The 18,769-nt window shown below is 51.4% G+C and overlaps 2 protein-coding genes across 2 annotated transcripts in view; one reads left to right on the top strand and one right to left on the bottom strand.

Moving 5' to 3' along the window:
• The window catches only part of USH1C (USH1 protein network component harmonin), a 51,316-nt gene extending 45,179 nt beyond the window's left edge, over window positions 1–6,137 (bottom strand). The window contains exon 1 of the mRNA XM_060103956.1: window positions 6,061–6,137. Within this exon, the coding sequence (XP_059959939.1) occupies window positions 6,061–6,096 (36 nt within the window). The 5' untranslated portion in view covers window positions 6,097–6,137. The remainder of the gene's footprint in view (window positions 1–6,060) is intronic.
• Window positions 6,138–9,898: 3,761 nt separating this feature from the next.
• Window positions 9,899–18,769, top strand: part of OTOG (otogelin) — an 85,779-nt gene continuing 76,908 nt past the window's right edge. The window contains exons 1-7 of the mRNA XM_060104535.1: window positions 9,899–9,995; window positions 10,416–10,476; window positions 10,642–10,702; window positions 14,681–14,756; window positions 15,714–15,806; window positions 15,989–16,143; window positions 18,648–18,766. Coding sequence (XP_059960518.1) covers window positions 9,899–9,995; window positions 10,416–10,476; window positions 10,642–10,702; window positions 14,681–14,756; window positions 15,714–15,806; window positions 15,989–16,143; window positions 18,648–18,766 — 662 coding nt within the window. The remainder of the gene's footprint in view (window positions 9,996–10,415; window positions 10,477–10,641; window positions 10,703–14,680; window positions 14,757–15,713; window positions 15,807–15,988; window positions 16,144–18,647; window positions 18,767–18,769) is intronic.

Raw genomic sequence — 18,769 nt, forward strand, 5'->3', positions numbered from 1 at the left:
ATGTATATAAAGTACTTAGGACAGTGCCCAGGGCTCCAAAATTTCAAGGGCTCTAAAATGTGTGCTGGATCTCTTCCTTTTTGCCTCCAGACCCACAACCCAGCCTCCTCCACCCAGTTTTATGTCCCAGGAAGCTTTGCACGGGCCCCCTGCCCTCTGCTTCCTGCTGTGTTCAGCCAGGGGGTGGTGAGAGGGCCTGGGGAGAAAGGGAGTGGGGCTCTGATTCCCTGGCTCCCTCCAGGCTGGACCACCACGAGGCAGGTGCCCCCAGTTGAGGCTGCAGCGTCTGACTGGGCGTCTCTCTTGCAGCCATGCTCTCCCTTGTTCTGGAACCCCCTTCCGTTGCCCCTTCAGGAGCCCCTGGCCTCCAGCTGCTGCTCCTCCCAGGCTGTGTTACCACGCCTTGTCAGCTCAGCCATCCCTGCCCTTCCCCTTATGCAGTCCCTTCATAAAACTCTTCAGTTTCCCATTTGGATGAACCACCTGCTTCCTGCTGCGACCATGGCTGGTGTGAAACCTTAGCTATTAGTACTGGTGGTACCAGCAGTACTCCTCTGGAGCTTTTCCTCCACCTGCAAGTCTCCTCAAAAGCCAGCTCTCCTTGGTCAAGCCTTTCCTCAGGCTCCCCCACAAAGCCTGTCCTGTCATTCTCTGTGCACAGGATGGCACTTTGTCCCCACCTCTGCCACGGGACTCACCAAGCTGTGTCGGACTTTCTTTCTTCACCTGACCGTCTCTCACTAATCTGTATCTGGTCCCGACACAGGCCTAGGGGAAGGTGGGGAGTGAGGCCACAAGTCCCTTCCCCATCTGAGTTTGCACGTCTCTGTGCTTCAGTTTCCTCATCTGTAAAATGGGGATAAAAGTATCTCATAGGACTTCATCATTCTATGAGAGAATAAAAATTGTTTTTTTAATTATTCATTGAGTTAATAGTTGTTAAATACTTAGAACAGTGCCTGGAAAGTAGCAGGTTCTAAGTGTTTGTTAATTAAACTAAGAGAGAATAAATGAATGCAAATTCCATGTTCTCAGCAGCTCGCAGAGAGTGGACCCGCCATAAATGTTGCTGGGATGAGTGGATCTAGCTCTGCTTCTGCCCAGGCCTTCACATTGTGCATCCCAGATAGTACTGGATTTATCTGACCCATGTTTTATTGTCCTTCATCTTTTCAAGAGATTCGTATCATGCTACCTAGTTGGTAGCATTTGACCCAGTGCTGGGCACAGCCAATCACTCCCTCCTTCTGCTGGTTCTCCTGCCTTCCTTGCTGTTTCTTCTCCTCTTCCTCTCCTCTACAGATCGGGGTGCTCCGGGCTCTGTTCTGGGTCTTCTTTCCACCTGCACTGTGTCCCTAAGTGACCTCATCAGTCTCTGGGGTTTAAATACCATCTATTCCCCAAGGATTCATTGAGGCTTATCCTAGCACAGACCTCTCCCCTGATTTTCACACTCCTACAGCTACTGGCCTTCCTTTTTTAAATATATATATAACATCTTTATTGGAGTATAATTGCTTTACAATGGTGTGTTAGTTTCTGCTTTATAACAAAGTGAATCAGCTATACGTATACATATGTCCCCATATCTCCTCCCTCTTGCGTCTCCCTCCCAACCTCCCTATCCCACCCCTCTAGGTGGTCACAAAGCACCGACCTGAACTCCCTGTGCTATGCGGCTCCTTCCCACTAGCTATCTATTTTACGTTTGGTAGTCTATATATGTCCATGCCACTCTCTCACTTCCTCCCAGCTTACCCTTCCCCATCCCCATGTCCTCAAGTCCATTCTCTACATCTGCGTCTTTATGCAAGTCCTGCCCCTAGGTTCTTCAGAACCATCTTTTTTTTTTTTTTTTTTTTTTTTTAGATTCCGTATATATGTGTTAGCATACGGTATTTGTTTTTCTCTTTCTGACTTACTTCACTCTGTATGACAGACTCTAGATCCATCCACCTCACTACAAATAACTCAATTTCGTTTCTTTTTATGACTGAGTAATATTCCATTGTGCATATGTGCCACTCATCTTTATCCATTCATCTGTTGATGGACACTTAGGTTGCTTCCATGTCCTGGCTATTGTAAATAGAGCTGCAGTGAACATTGTGGTACATGACTCTTTTTGAATTATGGTTTTCTCAGGGAATATGCCCAGAAGTGGGACTGCTGGGTCATATGGTAGTTCTATTTGTAGTTTTTTAAGGAACCTCCATACTGTTCTCCATAGTGGCTGTATCAATTTACATTCCCACCAAGAGTGCAAGAGGGCATTCTTAGTCACCTCTGTACTTGGAGATCTAAAAGGCATCTCAAACCTAAAACATTCAAAATGGAGCTCTTGGTTTCCACCACCTCCCGCTCTGTCCCCACCAACCTGCTCCTCCTCCCAGCACATAGTCTCACCCTTGATACCTTTTTCTCCACACCCACAGCCAATCCCATCAGCAAAGGCTGTCAGGTCTACCTTGAACATGTATCCTCGGTCTGGCCACTCCACCTGGTCCAAGCCCCCCTCCCCTCCCTGTGCCCTGGGCTACTTCAGAAGCCTCCTATGAGGGTCCCTTTTCTACCCTTGGCCCTCTCAGTCTGTTCTCTACCAGCAGTCAGAGCAATTCTTTTAAAATGTAATTCAGTCATGTCACTCCCCAGCTGGCTTCTCTCACTTAGAACAAAATCCAAAATCCTGAGTATGGCCTATCAGGGCTCCACCACCCCTCTGATCCACCCCCTTCCACTCTTCATTCCATAATTCTTCTCGGAAACACCATCCTACTTGCTGTTCCTAAAGAAGGCAAGCAAATGCTCGCCTCAGGGCCTTTGTACTTGCTGTTCCCTCTTCCTGGAATGCTCTTCTACATATATCCCCATGGCTCCTTCCCTCATTTCTTTTATGTCTTTGCTCAAATATCACTTCTTCAGAGAGGTTTTCCTGACTGTCCTATAAAAAGTACTATCTCCTCACTCTTTATCCCCTCACCCCAGTTTATTTTTTTCATAGCATTCATTACTACTTGGCATTATATGATATTTTCATATATGATACTTTGGTTTACTTGTTAACTGTCTGTCTTCCCCACTAGAAAGTGCTCTCTAAGAGGGCAGAGACTTTGTTTTGTTATTCAATGGTTAGAGTACTGCCCACATATATGAGTAGCTCAGTCAATATTTATTGCATGCATGAATGAATGACTGAATGAATGATTAGCAAATCCCTAGAATGTAGAGGCTCTTTCTGACCTTCTTATTTATCCCCCCAACCTCTTCTGCCAGATTCCTAACTTTGGGCAGGGTACAGTATAGAGGCCCATAAATGCATGATTGCTGAACAGTCAATAAATACTTTTTGAGCAAATGAGTTACCAAGTTCCTGCAACATGCAGATGCAGTGAGCACAGGGGCAGCCCTCTTTTGAAAAGCTGGTTCTCTGGGGTGGAAGTCTTAGTCTCTGTTGCCCCCTCCCCTCCCCTTGGTATCCTGACTCCAAGGCTGTGACCAGGAAGGGCATGCAAGTACTGCTGGTCTGCTGGTGGCCTTGGGGAAACTGCACAAACCCAACAGTCCCTGCGCAATGGCCTGGAGACTGTTGGCTCATCCAACAGGATGCTCTGCAGGTATCAGCTGGGAACAGTGTGGTCATTTACCAAATGGTTACCAAATGACCAGAGCAGCCAGCGTTTGAATTCCTATTTAATCCTAACTGTCCTGTGGGGTAAGCACTATGAACCTCATCGCAAAGTTAAGGAAACTAAAGCTCAGCGAGATGAAGTCGCTTGCCCAAGGTCTCACTGGCAGTGAGTGACAGGATTGAGATTTGACCCCAGTTCTACCTAACTCCAGACAATAGACAACAGTGGACATTTGTTGAGGCTTCACTAAGTAAAAGGGTCTATTTAAGCTTCCTACACATGTGTAGATCTCATCTAGTACTCACAATAAACTTACTAGTTAAATATTATTGTTATCCTTTATTTAACAAATTGGAGAACTGAGGCACAGAGAGGTTAATAACTCGCTCCAGGTCACACAGCACTTTCCATGACAACACACTACCTTTCAAATGTTACCTCCAATAACTAAGAATTTACTTAGGTTACAAACCATTCCCAAGGGGTAAATTTGCTCTGAAACACTAAGGAAGGGACATCTTAGAAAGCAATAAACAGGCAAGGTCTCTCCTCTGCTGCTTCCTCTTCTCTCCACAGTTCCTAGATGATCTCCACCCTGGGAGGGGAAGGTTGCTGCTCCCTCCGAAGCAACAGGGCACAAAGTCCAGCCCCGGCCTTGCCCAGCATGCCCTGCCTGCTCACACAGGGACATTAATAGGTAATGACTGTTGTGATGCGGAAGAGCAGGACAGTGGAAACACACAGGCTTGAGGCCCTTTGGAGCCCATGGGGCCTGTGGAAGAGGAATGGGGGCTAACCCAGGGGCTGAGTCAGACACCAGGGACCCCAGATATAATTCTCTCAAAGAGGCAGAGAAAAGTACCCCATGAGGAGAAGACAAAAGAGGACCCGACATTATTTTCAGCCCAGGGGCAGGAAACTGAAATTCAAGCCTGATTCATCTTGGGGTGGGGGACGGGCAGTTGTGCTCTTTCAACGTGGGTTGTCTGAAATCTACACTCACCAAACGGCCTCAGCGGCTGAAATTTCTCCCCTCATGTCCCTTTGCAACAGGATGCGCTGGTGAACACTGTCTCACACTCCCCTTGCTATCTGCCAGCCCCCAAACTCCTGCTGGAACTTCCGGTTATCTCTCACCCTTGGAATCCCAAGGCCTCATTTTCAGAAGACTTCCACCAGTATGAGCTGCTCTCTCTGTCCCCCCACCAAACCTTGATTCCAACACTCAGCACCCAGTTGTGGGTAGTTATTAGTATAGGGTCTGCCTCCCACCCACATGACCAGCAATTTGAGGGCACAGGCTGGGTCTGGCACAGAGTGGGTGCTCAAAACATGTTTCTTAAATGGACAACTGACCATCGGCCCCTAGCCCCAAGCCCCTGGCTTTTAGCCCCCGTGGCCTCCACACTGGCTGGCTCTTTGGGCTCCCCTGGGCCTCTGTGTGGCGAGAGAGGGGCTAAGCATACTGACCTTGCCTACCTGACCTTTGCCCCCTCAGGCCTGGGAAGGGGGTTGGCTTGGTCTAAAGGCGCTGCCCCTCTGGGCAGGCCTCAAGGTACTGTCACCCGTCCCTCAGGCAGGGCCTGTGGGTAGCTCCAGACACCCCTGCCTTTATCCTTGGGCTCTGAGGCATCCTCAGGCCTGGTGGGGTGGTCCACTGGGTCCCTTCAAATGGTCCTCTTTGACCTCAGGGCCTCAGTGACTCCTGCACAGCTCTGGAAACAGTTCTGGAAAGCCTGGGTGAAATCCAGTAGCTTTCCGTGATGGTCTCTGAGGATCCCGGGCCAACAATGAGGCCCCTCACTGGGACACACCAGGGGAGAGCCCGAAGGCTCTGGCTGACTGCCTGAGCCTCCTCCCTTCCTCCCACTGCCGCCTGGCCAGCCCCAGGTCCTCAACTACTTCTCAGGCCGCCAGAAATGCCCTTAAGTGGGGAGGGGCTGCCTGGAGTGCTTCGAACTGGAATTTTGAGGTCAAAAGACAGAAGGAAGCAACCACTTCCCCTCTCCACCAGTCCTCACCTCTCAGACACTACCCCAAACCCTCTTCACACGTTCCAACAGCCCAGAGCTGGGAGCACCGGGAGGGAGGGGGTTTGCCCACTATGGGCTATCTCGGAGAAATATCTAGTCTCAGACCAAGACTGGAAGGAATTCTAACCCCAGGGAAATCCCAAACCTAGAGCGCAGAAAGAGAAAGGACACTTTAAGGAGATCAGTTTAGTGGTTCCTATACCTGGAGTCCCAGTGCACCTCCTTCATTTTACTGGGGATCCCTGCTGGCAACCAAATGACCCTCGGGGTCCCAGCCCACCCAAAGCCCCAGGCCCTGCTGGGAAAGCGAGGGGTGGTGCCGAGGGTGTCCACTTCCCACCCACTCCGCCCTGGACTCCGGGGTCCGGGGCGCTTGAGGGGCCCCTAGCAGCTCTGACCTTGTGCCGGAATTCTCGGGCCACCTTCCGGTCCATGGCTGAGCCAGATCGAACCGCTTGCTACACAACTAGCTCCTTCGGGTGCGGGGTGCTTGGTTGCCCCGAGCCGGCAGAGGCGGCGACCCTGACAGGCAGGGCCTGGGAGGGAGGGGGCGGGGCCTGGGACGGGCGGGGCGGGGCCGCGGGGAGGCGGGAGGCCCATGGCCTGAATCGCGTTGTCTCTCACTGACGCCCTGGAGCAAATGGGCTGGAGTGTGTGTCCGTGATGATGGCAGCGGTGGTTTGACCTGAGGCTGGCACTGCTTTTGGAATGGCTCCCACACACACGCAGTTGAGGGAAAGGATCTCAGGAAACTGTCTGTCACCCTCAGCCAGACATCTCACCTTCAGTGTGCATTCCTCCGTGGGTTTTTCCCACTTGGAAGACATCTTCTCTTTGTGAATTCCTTGGGGCTGCATTTTATTGTGGCCCACAGGAGCCTGAACCAGTGGGTGGGAGTGCCCCTTCTTAACTGACTTCCCCTCTCACGTTCCCTAGCTCCCCTCCAATCACACACACACACACACACACACACACACACACACACACACACACACACACACACACACACACACACTGAAGCATAGAAGCGCCTGGCAATGACATCCTGATTTACAGCTGACCTTTACCCAGGGCCCAGGCCCCATCTGGTTCATTTGATTCAATTCAACCAAAGTTTGCTTGACTCCTAGGTCTAGGGCTGCGGTGCAAAGATAATGATGAACCAAGCCTGGGACAGACTGAGAGGAAAGAGGGGGCCAGGAGAGGGGTAATAAAAACAAACGTGAATGGAAAGAGTGGGCATTTTTAATTATGGCGCTTGTTCTTGGATTTAACTCAGGGTGAGGGCCTGCCCTGTTTGCACCACGTCAAGGGACAGGGGACAGGAGGTGGACAGCAGCCCAAATCAGTGAACAACTGTAACTTCAGAGGCACCTAAAGACCCCCTCCTTTGCAGCCCACCACCAATAGCTGAAGTTTTGTCAGCAGACTATTTTTATTTGGGCTAAATTATTGCCTAGTTTAAGATATAAATCCTTCCTGGAGAAGAACCTTAAAATATCATCCATGTTCTCCCCTTCATATTAACTAGTTTAGTCAGAGATAAAAGAATTGTGAGATTTTTCAGAGGCCCAGGAAAGACACACAAAACATATTCCCCTCCAACTTACTTTGTTGATTTTCTGCATTTTGTAACTATGTCATACGGTTATTTATTTCGTATATAGAATCCAGGCAGAGCAGCAAATGCCCTTATGAGGGGAATGCCATCCACTGGCACCCCAATCCTTCTTTTACATGACCACTGCCCCCTGCAGACTCTCTTCTTTAAATGCTTCCCTCTTGGTTTTAGGGACAAAACTGAGTTCTGGTTCTCCTTTCCCATTGTTACTGAGTCCAAGTTCGAACTGCTCACTGCACAACAGACCAATAAATTGTGAGACGAGTTGCTGGGGCAAGGAACAGCAACTTTATTTTTATTTTTAATTTTTTTAACATCTTTATTGGAGTATAATTGCTTTACAGTGTTGTGTTAGTTTCTGCTGTATAACAAAGTGAATAAGCTATATGCATACATATACCCCCATATCCCCTCCCTCTTGCGCCTGCCTCCCATCCGCCCTATCCCACCCCTCTAGATGGACACAAAGCACCAAGCTGATCTCAATGGGCTATGCAGCTGCTTCCCACTAGCTAACTGTTTTACATTTGGTAGTCTATATATGTCCATGCCACTTTCTCACTTCGTCCCAGCTTACCCTTCCCCCTCCCCAGCAACTTTATTTTTAAAGCCAGCAGACCAAGAACATGGTGGACTAGTGTCCCAAAGAACCATTTTCCCCGAGTTAGAATTCAAGCTTCTTTTATACTGAAAGGGGAAGGGGTGAGGTTGCAAACTTCTTGGTGCTGGAATTCTTTGTTGGTATAGCCCTCCAGGTAGGTCTGGGTCACAATGTTCCTATAAAGGTCCAACAAGACAAATGTTATTCTCTGTTCTGAAACTTAATTTCTATATGAATGGGAAAGTGTTATACCTTTAAAGATCAGAGCCTTGAGAATGGGCTATCCTGTATATTTCAGGCAATTGGCAACATTCTTAACTTGTAGCAAAAGCAATAGAATACAAAGGTTAAAGTAAACTAAACACCTTCAATATGGAGTCAGATTTGTCCTTCCCTATTACATCATGAATGTTCTTTTTCAAGCTTCCTCTAAGACAGCCCTGCCTCCACCCATTCCTTAACCAGTGTTCTTTAAGGCTCCATCCTTTGCTCTTTCCTCTTCATCTTCCCATCTAACCCTATGGCTTCAAATACCCCGTGTGGGGATTGTGGAGCCCTACATCAAGGACACCCTACATCAAGGACATAGGATAAAAACTCGGAATTAATGGAGCCCCCATAGCAATTGTTGACATGGGCCCTCTTAATCTAAACCGGACAGCCCCCCTCACCCCCCACCTGACCCCATATTAGGTAAAATATTCACCAGGTAGCCACCTTGTAGCACCCTGGCCAATCACCTAATGCCATCCTGCCAGCAAGAATTTTCTTTGTCTTCAGGCTATAAAAGTTGGCTACTAGCCCACAAAGGGGGTTGCCTCTCCCTGGTCTATCAGGAAGTTGGCCTGCTGTATTGGCAGCGTCCCTCACTAACTCTGCTCTTTGTTCTCTATAAACTCACTGTTTTCTAAAATACTTCGTGTCTGGAAATTCTTCTTCCAACCTGCGCACGGACCACAACAGGGATAGCTATGTGTGCTTTATTTACCACTTTATTCCCAGAACAATGTGTGGCGAGGTTGAATGGATGGCTGGATGGTTGGATGGTTGAATGGATGAATGAATGAATGTATCCCAAATGTATACCCCTGCCCAGGGGCCTATGGAGGCCAACACTATCGTCATCATCATCATCATCATCATCATCTATAAGGCCTGGCATCTAGTTGGTGTTCTAGCACTTAGTTGGCCAAGTGAATGATACAAAGTTTCCCAAGGTTCTCAGGCCTACATTTCTACCATTTTAAAATTCCCCCTGGACAGAGAGGGTATCTTGTTCACAAAATTAAAGTTGTTTTGTCGAAGTATGGCCTTGATGGGAACAATAATATGGGAGTGTGAGGCACTTCTGTCACTCAGTCAACATTCCCCAAGCTGGGGCCTGAGCTAGTGCTGGACATACAGAGGATTAAGGCATGATCCATTCTCTAGAGGTGCTCAAAACTGGGGGTAGGGTGGGGACTTGGGGACTCAGGAGGCTGTAGTGGGGAGTGGTGGGAGCACAGGCTAGGACTCCACAGGCCTGAGCCCTGGCCTGCCACTGACCATGGAGTAGCATGTCCCGGGACCTTTGTAAAAAGAGTGCATAGGACCAGACTCATACCAGCATCTTGGGTCTCTGGTGTTAGGGGCTTCGGAAAACCCAGGTTCCAGAGCCAGGGATCTCTGAGGAGCAAGGGATGTTGGAAGTTGCACAGACTGCCTCCTTGCTCCCCCAAGGGACTTAGGGCTGAGTGATCTGAATCCAGCCTCCCCTGGGGAGGTGCAGCCTAAGGCCAAGAAGGGCAAAGGCGGGGCCCCGGTCAGGTACCTAAATTATGGTAATGAGCTGGGCAGTCCTGTCACTCTAGCTCAGGGCGGAGCCAAGAGCCTGGGAGGTGGGGCGAAGGGAAACTCAGGGCAAGAGAGCGAGAGGGACGGCGGCCTCCCACGAGTAGGTGTTACCTTGCGTTCGCGGGAGAGGCGCTCGGGACCCCGGCCGTTCGCTCAGGCTTCCTAGTCCCCGCGTGCCCCTATGGGGGCCCCGGCGCCCGCGTTCTGCCTGCTAGTCGCTTGCGTCTGGCTGCCCTGGAGTGAGCCGGCAGGGGAGTCTCTGCCGCTACAGTCTCTCGGTGAGACGGGTGTGGACTAGGGGACCCCAGGGGGCTGGGGGAACGTTTAGGGGGACGGGTCTGGGCAAGTTGGAGAGAGGCAGGAAAGAAAGAAGGTTTGAGGGAGGGCAGGGGGACAGCCAGGGAGTGGGTCAGGGGAGAGGGACCGCAGAAGGAAAGAAAGGTCAGCCACAACCAGGGGAATGGCTCTCAAGCTGGGCAGAGTGGAAGAGACCCAAGTGGGGGGAACCAGAGAGAACTGGGGCACAGAGAGTGGGAAAGAGAAGGGAGACCCTTGTTGGAGAAGAGTCGCCAGGGAGGGGGAGAAAGGATTTGAGAAGGCTGCAGGGAGAGGGAATGGGGTGTGAGAGAGGCTTCCTAGCAGGTGGGGAGTGGGTGGTGGGAGGCATCGCTTGAGTAGAGAGTAATCCTCCTCCCCAGCCGCAGCACCCACACCCTGGGGCAATGCAGAGCTGCAGCCTGAGCCAGCCCAGGATCCCAGGTGAGTAGACAAGAGGTTGTGGCTGCCCCACTCACTGGTTCCATCTTTATTCCTGGCATGGGTGACCCCAGGGGTTAGCACAGAGGGTGGGATGGGCCTGGGGATGGTGGGGAGGCATGGCCCACTCCTATCCCCTCACCCATGCCAGGCTTGTTTCTCATCTAGCCACAGCCATCAGGAGGCGATCCTTGCCATAGGGGATGCTACAACAGTGATGGGAGGCCAGGTAAGGGGAGGCCTGGGGAAGGGAGGATTCACTGGGCAGGGGCTTATTTCTCTCTGGGTTTGAGGCTGGCAGGGAGCTCTGTAGGTTGCAGGAAGGGTGTCTTTGCAGTTATTCAGAGGGAACAAACAAGATTCCTAGAATGTGTGTGAAGTATGCAAATTTATAGGATACCTCTACTCCCACTTTCCCAACCTCTTGGGGCCCTGTAGCCAGTTTATTTATTTATTTATTTAAAAATTGTTTTTTAGGGGAGGAGGGCACAAAGGTGCTATCAGGAGACAGCTGAGCTCTTTCCTTCCCTTGGTGAAAGTAGGAAGGTGAGAGTTTGGGAGAGTGGAGTCTCTTTTCCCTGCCTGGTCTAAACCCTGTCAGAGGCCCTTCTTCATCCCTGAGCAGTGCCCCAGCAGTGCTGCCTTGAGAGGAGAGACAAAAACCGGGCCACCTGGTGGGGTTTGCAAGGAAGGGTTGGTTGAGAAACAGATCCCTGACTACCATCCTCTGAGTCTTGACCGTTCACTGTTGCCTACCCTCCCCAGCTCCTCTGTGCATTAGGGAGAGGTGGTGCTTTGTTTTCTCTCTTTGCCAAACTTCTTCGGTCTCTGGATCAGGTGACTCAATTTCTCTTTCTAATCCTGGCCTGCATTTGTCTCCTTTCTACAACCACGGACATGTTACAAATTCAGCCCACCTGAAGCCAGGTCCCCCAGAGAATCTTGAGCCTCAATTCACGCACCCTGGCTCTGGGGATCAGCTGTGGGGAGCTCCTTGTGCCAGTAGGATGGGAGCATCATTTATAATAGAAAACAGTGTGTCCCAAATACCAGCCCTTTGGAAATAGATATGAAGACCCCAAGGTAGGAGGGGGCATACTTCTTTTCTTTTTTTTTTTAAATTGAAGTATAGTTGATTTACAATGTTGTGTTAATTTCTTTTCTTTTTTTTTTTTTGCGGTACGCGGGCCTCTCACTGTTGTGGCCTCTCCCGTTGTGGAGCACAGGCTCCGGATGCGCAGGCTCAGCAGCCATGGCTCACGGGCCCAGCCGCTCTGCGGCATGTGGGATCTTCCCGGACCGGGGCACAAACCCGTGTCCCCTGCATCAGCAGGTGGACTCTCAACCACTGCGCCACCAGGGAAGCCCCTGTTGTGTTAATTTCTGCTGTACAGCAAAGAGACTCAGTTATACATATATATATATATATATATATATTCTTTTTTATATTCTTTTCCATTATGGTTTATCTTAGGATATTGAATATAGTTAGTTCCCTGTTCTATACAGTAGGACCTTGTTATCTATTCTGTATCTAATAGTTTGCATCTACTAAGGGCATGCTTATTTTCTAATGTCTGGATTATATGGGTTTTTTTTTTTTCTCTTTTGCCTATTTCCTCAGGCCCCAAGTTTTATAGTCACAGTCAGGTACAGTTTGAATTGAAAGATAATGTCGTCACTCTTTTTATTTTATTTAAAATTTTTTTATCATTCTTTTTATAGATGGGGAAATTGAAGTAGGTGAATGATTTGCCAGGGCCCTCAGGGTACAGCAGAGCAAGGTCTCCGGATGGAGCCAGCCTGTTCCCCCGTGTCATGAATGCCCCTCCAGACCCCAGGAATCCCTGTATTTTAGTGGGGTAATGATCCTTCCCCAAGCATCTCATTCCCCTAGTGGGCTTCTTTCCTTGCTGGATTCCAGGGTAGGCCTCCCCTTCTTTTCCTTGGGGAAGCATCTAGACCAACCTACTGGCAACCCCAGTAGGTTTCTCACGTTACTCCTTAGAGCAAACAAGGGGTTAGAATGGCCCTCCTTTAAGGCTGCTGGAGTGGGGGGAGGGTGGGGAGGAATGAGGCTACTAGTTAGAAAGTGAACCTGGGGATCCTTTGAGGGCTTCTGCCTGGAGTGCCCTCTTCAGTGAGGGAGGGGGGTCTCAGGCCGGTAGACCACCACCCTTCATTTCAGTGCTGCGTCACTCTATAGAGCTCAGCCATTCTCCAAAGAATTGATGGTGTAGACCAGGAGTCCATGAACTTGGATGGGGGAAAAATGCGTTTGTTCCTCAATGGAACTGAAATTTAGCCTTCCCTTTAATTATTACTAGAGGCTACAGACCACAGAATAATAGCAATGTCTGTGACTGTCACCGGTAGAAATCACAGATATTTTCCTGTCACCTTGCAATCATTGTTGCTGTCTCCAGATCTCATTTATGCTCACTGCCCCCAGATTCTGGCAGTGATACGGCCTGCTGCTTGGTCTTGCGATTTAACGTACTAATAAAGAAGCACAGATATTACTGTCACCCAGTTTTATAAAATATTTGATAACTGCATTGCAATATGTTTGATTTCCTCTATAATCTTATGTTTTATATTATGTATTTAGAAACATTTATTCCAGGAAGGGGCCCGTAAGCCTCACTAGATTGTCAGAGGGGTTCATTTCATAAAAATGATTCAGAACTCCTGATCTATACTGAAGATGAATCATTTGGACAGGCTTTAAAATTCTTCTCCAGAAAATGGCCTCGACTTTTTGCAGCACAGGCTGTCTTACCCTCACAAGGCCGATCTCAGGGGCCACATCTGGGGGAGAGGGGGGCGAGGAGGGGACCAAGTTGAATTAAGCTCTTCGGGCCTGGGGGATGTTGGTGATGAGCCATTCCCCGGCTGCTCTCTTCCATCGCCAGTGGTCTTTGAGGCCCCGTGAGACCGATTACTACCAGGGTGGGAAGCCTGACTCCTTGGGCTCAGCCTGGATCTACAGGGTAAGGAGAGCTGGGAGGACCCAGGAACCAGGGAGTGAGAACACTGATACCTAGTCAAGGAGGGCCAGTGACCTCCGAGGGAGTCAGCAGGACAGTGAAGGGGGAGGGGGTGGGTGCCTGCAGGAGGTGCAAAGAGCTGGGGTTGGGCTCCAGGGATCAGGTGCTCTGCATGCTTCCTGTGTTCCAAGTCCTTTGCTAGAGGCTGGGGATTCAGCCTGGGGACTCAGAGGTGACAGTGAGGGAGAAAACATGTGAGACAAGCACCCTCAGTGTGGTTTGTGCCTCGCTGGCCCTGTGAACAAGAACACGGGCTCCTGTTCACCATCCCTGGGCCAGACCGGGCACCCAGTCCGGGAAGTTGTACAAATGAGGGGGCTGAGGTCCTGAGAGGGAGGAGGCTGCTGTGCCCAGGGTCCCAGTCCCAGGTGACGTCACGTTAGACACCTCGGGCTGGAGCCCTGAGAGGGCGGCTAGCCGTGTGTTGACTGAACACACGTGATGTTCGGGCAGTCCTGATTTCAGATGCTTTGTATCTCTGGAGACTGTGCACTGGGGCTTCTGGTCTGGGAGATAGGGTCTCACAGGGCTTTGCCTGTGTCCTCGCATGTGTGCTATCAGGGAGAGAGTCCTGACTCAGAGCTGAGTTCTGAGGACAGCCGGTGGTGATGTGTGAGGCGCTGTGTTTACTGTTAGAAGAGTCCAAAATGTTGGGTGGGGGGTCGGGGGGATGCCCCCCTGCCCTGGGGTGAGGGGCTGCCTTTGTTTCTTAGCTCTGCCCCATGTGGTTTCTGTGGTGAGGAGGTGTCGTGTTTGTTCTCCAGACGAGGGGGTTTTGTTCTGGGCTGTGGAGGATACAGAGGTTTACTAGGGAGGGAAGGAGCTGGGGAGGTGGTTGCGGGGGGGGGGGACGACACACTGGAGCATGGAGGGCAGCGGATGTGTTCAGGCTACAGGCCTCCGCAGCCGGCCACCACGACGCCACATGGGAGGGTGTAAACCAGGCCTCACTCCTCCGGACCTAGGGCAGGCCTGAAAATCCTGCCTTGCAGACCTCTCAGAGCCGGGTCTGGGGAAGTGGGGTGACTGAGGCACCAAGCGGCAAAGGGCCTGCCTCCCTCCAGCTGAGGGGCAGGAAGGGCTGTGACCGCCGGGAAGGCTGCGCTCCCTGAGGTCAGCCCTTGACTGTGTTCTCTTCCTTCTCCTGTCTTTAAAAGGAGGCTGAAGCCCTGGACTCCTTGGCCATGTCTTCCTGGGAGAGGCGACTCCATCGGGCCAAATGTGCACCATCTTGTAAGTGCCCCGTCCCTGTGGCCCGTGGGAGGCCCTGGCCTGCAGAAAGCCCTGGGAGCGCAGGCCCAGGCTCCTTTCAGGGCCTCCTGGGACCTCTTTTCCTTGCATGGGGTCTCTTTCCACCCTCCCCAGCCCCAGCCTCCAGCTCCGCTCTGCTTTCTCCTTCCTGGCTGAGGAAGTGTCCTGTCCTGATGTCCATGGCTCTGCGGCTGTCTGCCTCACACTATCTGACTCCAGAGAGACTGAGCTTCTTGTTTTAGTGGTTGTTTTTCCCTCTCTACGTCACCCTGTGTCTATAGCCTCTTTCTACTTTCTGTGGCCTCTCCCCTTGCCCTGTCCTATGCCCATGGCCTCTCCCTTCGCCTGTCCTGTGTCCGTGGCCTCTCCCCTCATCTGGCCTCTGTCTGTGGCCCCTCCTCTCACATCATGGCTCCTTCCTTCACTACACTCTGCTTTGTCCTCTCATCCTCTGTGGCCTTCCTTTCCACTACATTCCAAATGTGAGGCCCCTCCCCTTCCCTTGGTTTATGCCCTGGACTCTTTCCCTGAGCTTATGGAACAGCGAGGAAGAGCAGTACATGAAGATCTCTGGCCAGTCTCCCTGCTCACCCCATATGCTGCATATTCGCAGTTCTGCCTGCCTTGCCTGGTGGCCAAGAACTTTTAGCTTAGGAAGCTGAAGGCCTAGGTGGGGCTGGCCTGGGGACCACTTGGTACATACGGAAGGCAGGTACTCTGAGACCCCACCCCACAGCCTGCTAGGGATGGGGCGGGGCAGCCGTCTGAGGTGCCCTACTCCTGCCCCCGTTAAAGCTAGCTACCGAGGAAAGCTGGGGCTACCTGTGATGGGGATCTGAGTTCCATGTAGCTCTGGGAGGGCAGGGGCCTGGGGTCCCAGCCTCGATGGGTTCTGCCAATCTTGGCTTGATGGGAAGGTGCCTTCTGTCTCCCTTGCAGACTTGTTCTCCTGCTTCAACGGGGGTGAGTGTGTGCACCCGGCCTTCTGCGACTGCAGACGCTTCAATGCCACTGGGCCGCGCTGCCAGATGGGTGGGTCTGGGCTCCATCCCACCTCCGAGAGGGGCCGTGGGTACAGGGAAATCTACGGGCCTGAGACGTGGGGCTCTGGGCTAGAGGGGAGTGGGGGTGGCCCCGCCAGGGCTGGAACCCACCAGCCTCTGGCTCGGCGCCGACGGCTGCTACACAGACAGCTTCTTTTTTCTCTGGCTCAGTGTACAATGTCGGCCCTGAGCGGGACAGCATCTGCCGGGCGTGGGGACAGCACCACGTGGAGACATTTGATGGCCTCTACTACTACCTGTCTGGGAGGGGCAGCTACACCCTGGTGGGGCGCCACGAACCCGAGGGGCAGACCTTCTCAGTCCAGGTGAGGCGTTCCCTGCCCTGCCTGTCTAGGAAGGTTCCACTAGGCTGGGCTGTTGTGGGATCTACTTGTCATGGTTAGAGAGGCTGGCACCTTCCTTTCCCCTCCCAGCTCCTGCCCAGGGCGTCTGTGCCTCGAGGGAGCTGAGGGCTCCACGGTTCTCACTCACCCACTCATTCCTGGTTGCCCCTGGCCATTCATTCACTTAGTCTCTCACTCAACAAGTATTTATTAAGTGCGTAATTATAAGTATAAGTGCGTAATTATACTCTTTTCCTGGCACAAGGCCTGGTGCTGGCTCTGTGAACAAAGATGCAGATGTGGTCTCTGTCCTCATGGAACTTATAGTCTAATGGGGAAAACAGACATCAAGTCAAGTCAAATGAATCATTTCAAGTGCAACTGAGTGCAATAGAGAAGTTCCAAATGCTAGAAGAGCATGTGATGGAAACCTAACCTTGCTTATTGGGAAGGATGGTGATCAGGGAGGGCTTCCTGGAGGAAGTGATATTTAAGTTGGGGTTTGAAGAATGAATTAGAGCTAGCCAAGTGAAGGGGTCGGGGGGGGGCGGATGTGAGAACATTCTAGGCCAAGGGAACACTGGGTGCTACAGACCTTAGATAAGAAAGCGTGGTGCCACAGAGGAAATGGTAGAGGTCCTGGATGACTCACTTTAGGGTGATCTCCTCTAAGAAGGCTTTCTGCATGCTCTGACCTCCTGAGTGGGCTCAGGGGCTCCTTTCTGTGGAACCAAAGTTCTGTATCATTACCCTGTCATTGTGTTTCTTTTTTTTTTTTTTTTTTGCGGTACGCGGGCCTCTCACTGTTGTGGCCTCTCCCGTTGTGGAGCACAGGCTCCGGATGTGCAGGCTCAGCGGCCATGGCTCACGGGCCTAGCCGCTCCGCGGCATGTAGGATCCTCCCGGACCGGGGCACGAACCCGTGTCCCCTGCATCGGCAGGCAGACTCTCAACCACTGCGCCACCAGAGGAGCCCCAATAGGGGAGATCCCAGTGCTCAGTGTCACCCCTCTGCCAGCTGGGTGTGCCCCTTCTGTCTCAGGCATAGACCTGCCAAGAGTCTGCCTGGGGGCTATGCCCTGGATGCACAGGGAACCCTGACCAACTCTCCCCGCTTTGCCTCGGGGTATCATGGGTATCACATATCATGACTGTGTCATTTCGTGATGGATATGTCACAATTACTTAGACCAATGGGATGCCACACATTCATGGGTTATGAAATGAACTTAATGAGTCATAACCAGCCTAAAAAGAAAAAAGAAAGAAAGAAAAAAGAGACTATAAATAGAAAATATCGTAAGGTATGCATTACACATTAATAGTGGTGATATTAATTTGTAAAACTTTTGTTTTATTTGTATGTGTATATATTTCTCACTATGGGTCACGGTCACAAAAGTTTGAAAACTATTTAGACTATGGAATGGCTTTCACAGGTCCCACTTTTAGTTGAAATGGCTCCAGGCTGCTTAACCACATTTAATGATAATCTAGTGGAAGGTTTGTTTGTTTGTTTGTTTATGGCTGCGTTGGGTCTTCGTTGCGGTGCGCGGGCTTCTCATTGCAGTGGCTTCTCTTGTTGCGGAGCACAGGCTCTAGGCGCGCGGGCTTCAGTAGTTGTGGCATGCAGGCTCAGTAGTTGTGGCTCGCGAGCTCTAGAGCGCAGGTTCAGTAGCTGTGGGGCATGGACTTAGTTGCTCCGCGGCATGTGGGATCTTCCCGGACCAGGGCTCGAACCCTTGTCCCCTGCATTGACAGGCGGATTCCGAACCATTGCACCACCAGGGAAGCCCCTAGTGGAAGGTTTGCTCACTCATGGGGCGGGTTTCCACATTTGGCAGATTGACATTTTCAGAGTTTTCCCTAAACTCTGGGAACCCCATCCATCCCCTCCTTGGGTCTTATGGCCTTGGATGTATAGGTTCTGTCTGAGCAGGGGGCAGAGGAGACATGTATGTGACAGGCAGCACAGGAGTGACATGTGTGCCTGTGTGTGCAGGGGAGGGCTAGGCTGTATCTGCCAGGGTTGTGGTAGGAGTGTGTGTTTATAGTGTGTGCTTTGAGAGTGCCCTGTGATATACATATGAGATGTGTGTGTGTGTGGTTTGTACGAGTGTGAGATGGTGTGAGTGTGTAACTGGGCTTTCAATCCAATGGGATAACCTGGGATGGATAAACAGAAAAGTCCAGAAATAGGAAGACAGCACACTTGGATTAGAATCCTGGCTTTGTGTGCCCCTTCACCTCTCTGAGCACCAGTTGCCTCCTCTCTGAAATGCAGATGATGAGAGCTCTGACCTTCCTGTGGTATTGTGGGGACTGGGAGAGATCACAGAGGAAACGAGCTTGGCACGCAGCAGGCAGGCTGTTGGCATTAGTGGAAGCTCAACAGGGTGCCCCTGGGCCCACAACCGAAGCTCGGGGCCAGGTGTACGGCAGGAATCTGCACACTGGCCTCCAAACCGCCCCTTCTCCCCCACCAGGTGCACAACGACCCGCAGTGTGGCTCTTACCCCTACACCTGCTCCAGGTCTGTCAGCCTCTTCTTAGCGGGTGAGCAGGAGATCCATCTGGCCAAGGAGGTCACCCATGGAGGCATAAGGTA

This window comes from Mesoplodon densirostris, chromosome 7 (assembly GCF_025265405.1).
Source record: "Mesoplodon densirostris isolate mMesDen1 chromosome 7, mMesDen1 primary haplotype, whole genome shotgun sequence".
Classification (NCBI taxonomy): domain Eukaryota; kingdom Metazoa; phylum Chordata; class Mammalia; order Artiodactyla; family Ziphiidae; genus Mesoplodon; species Mesoplodon densirostris.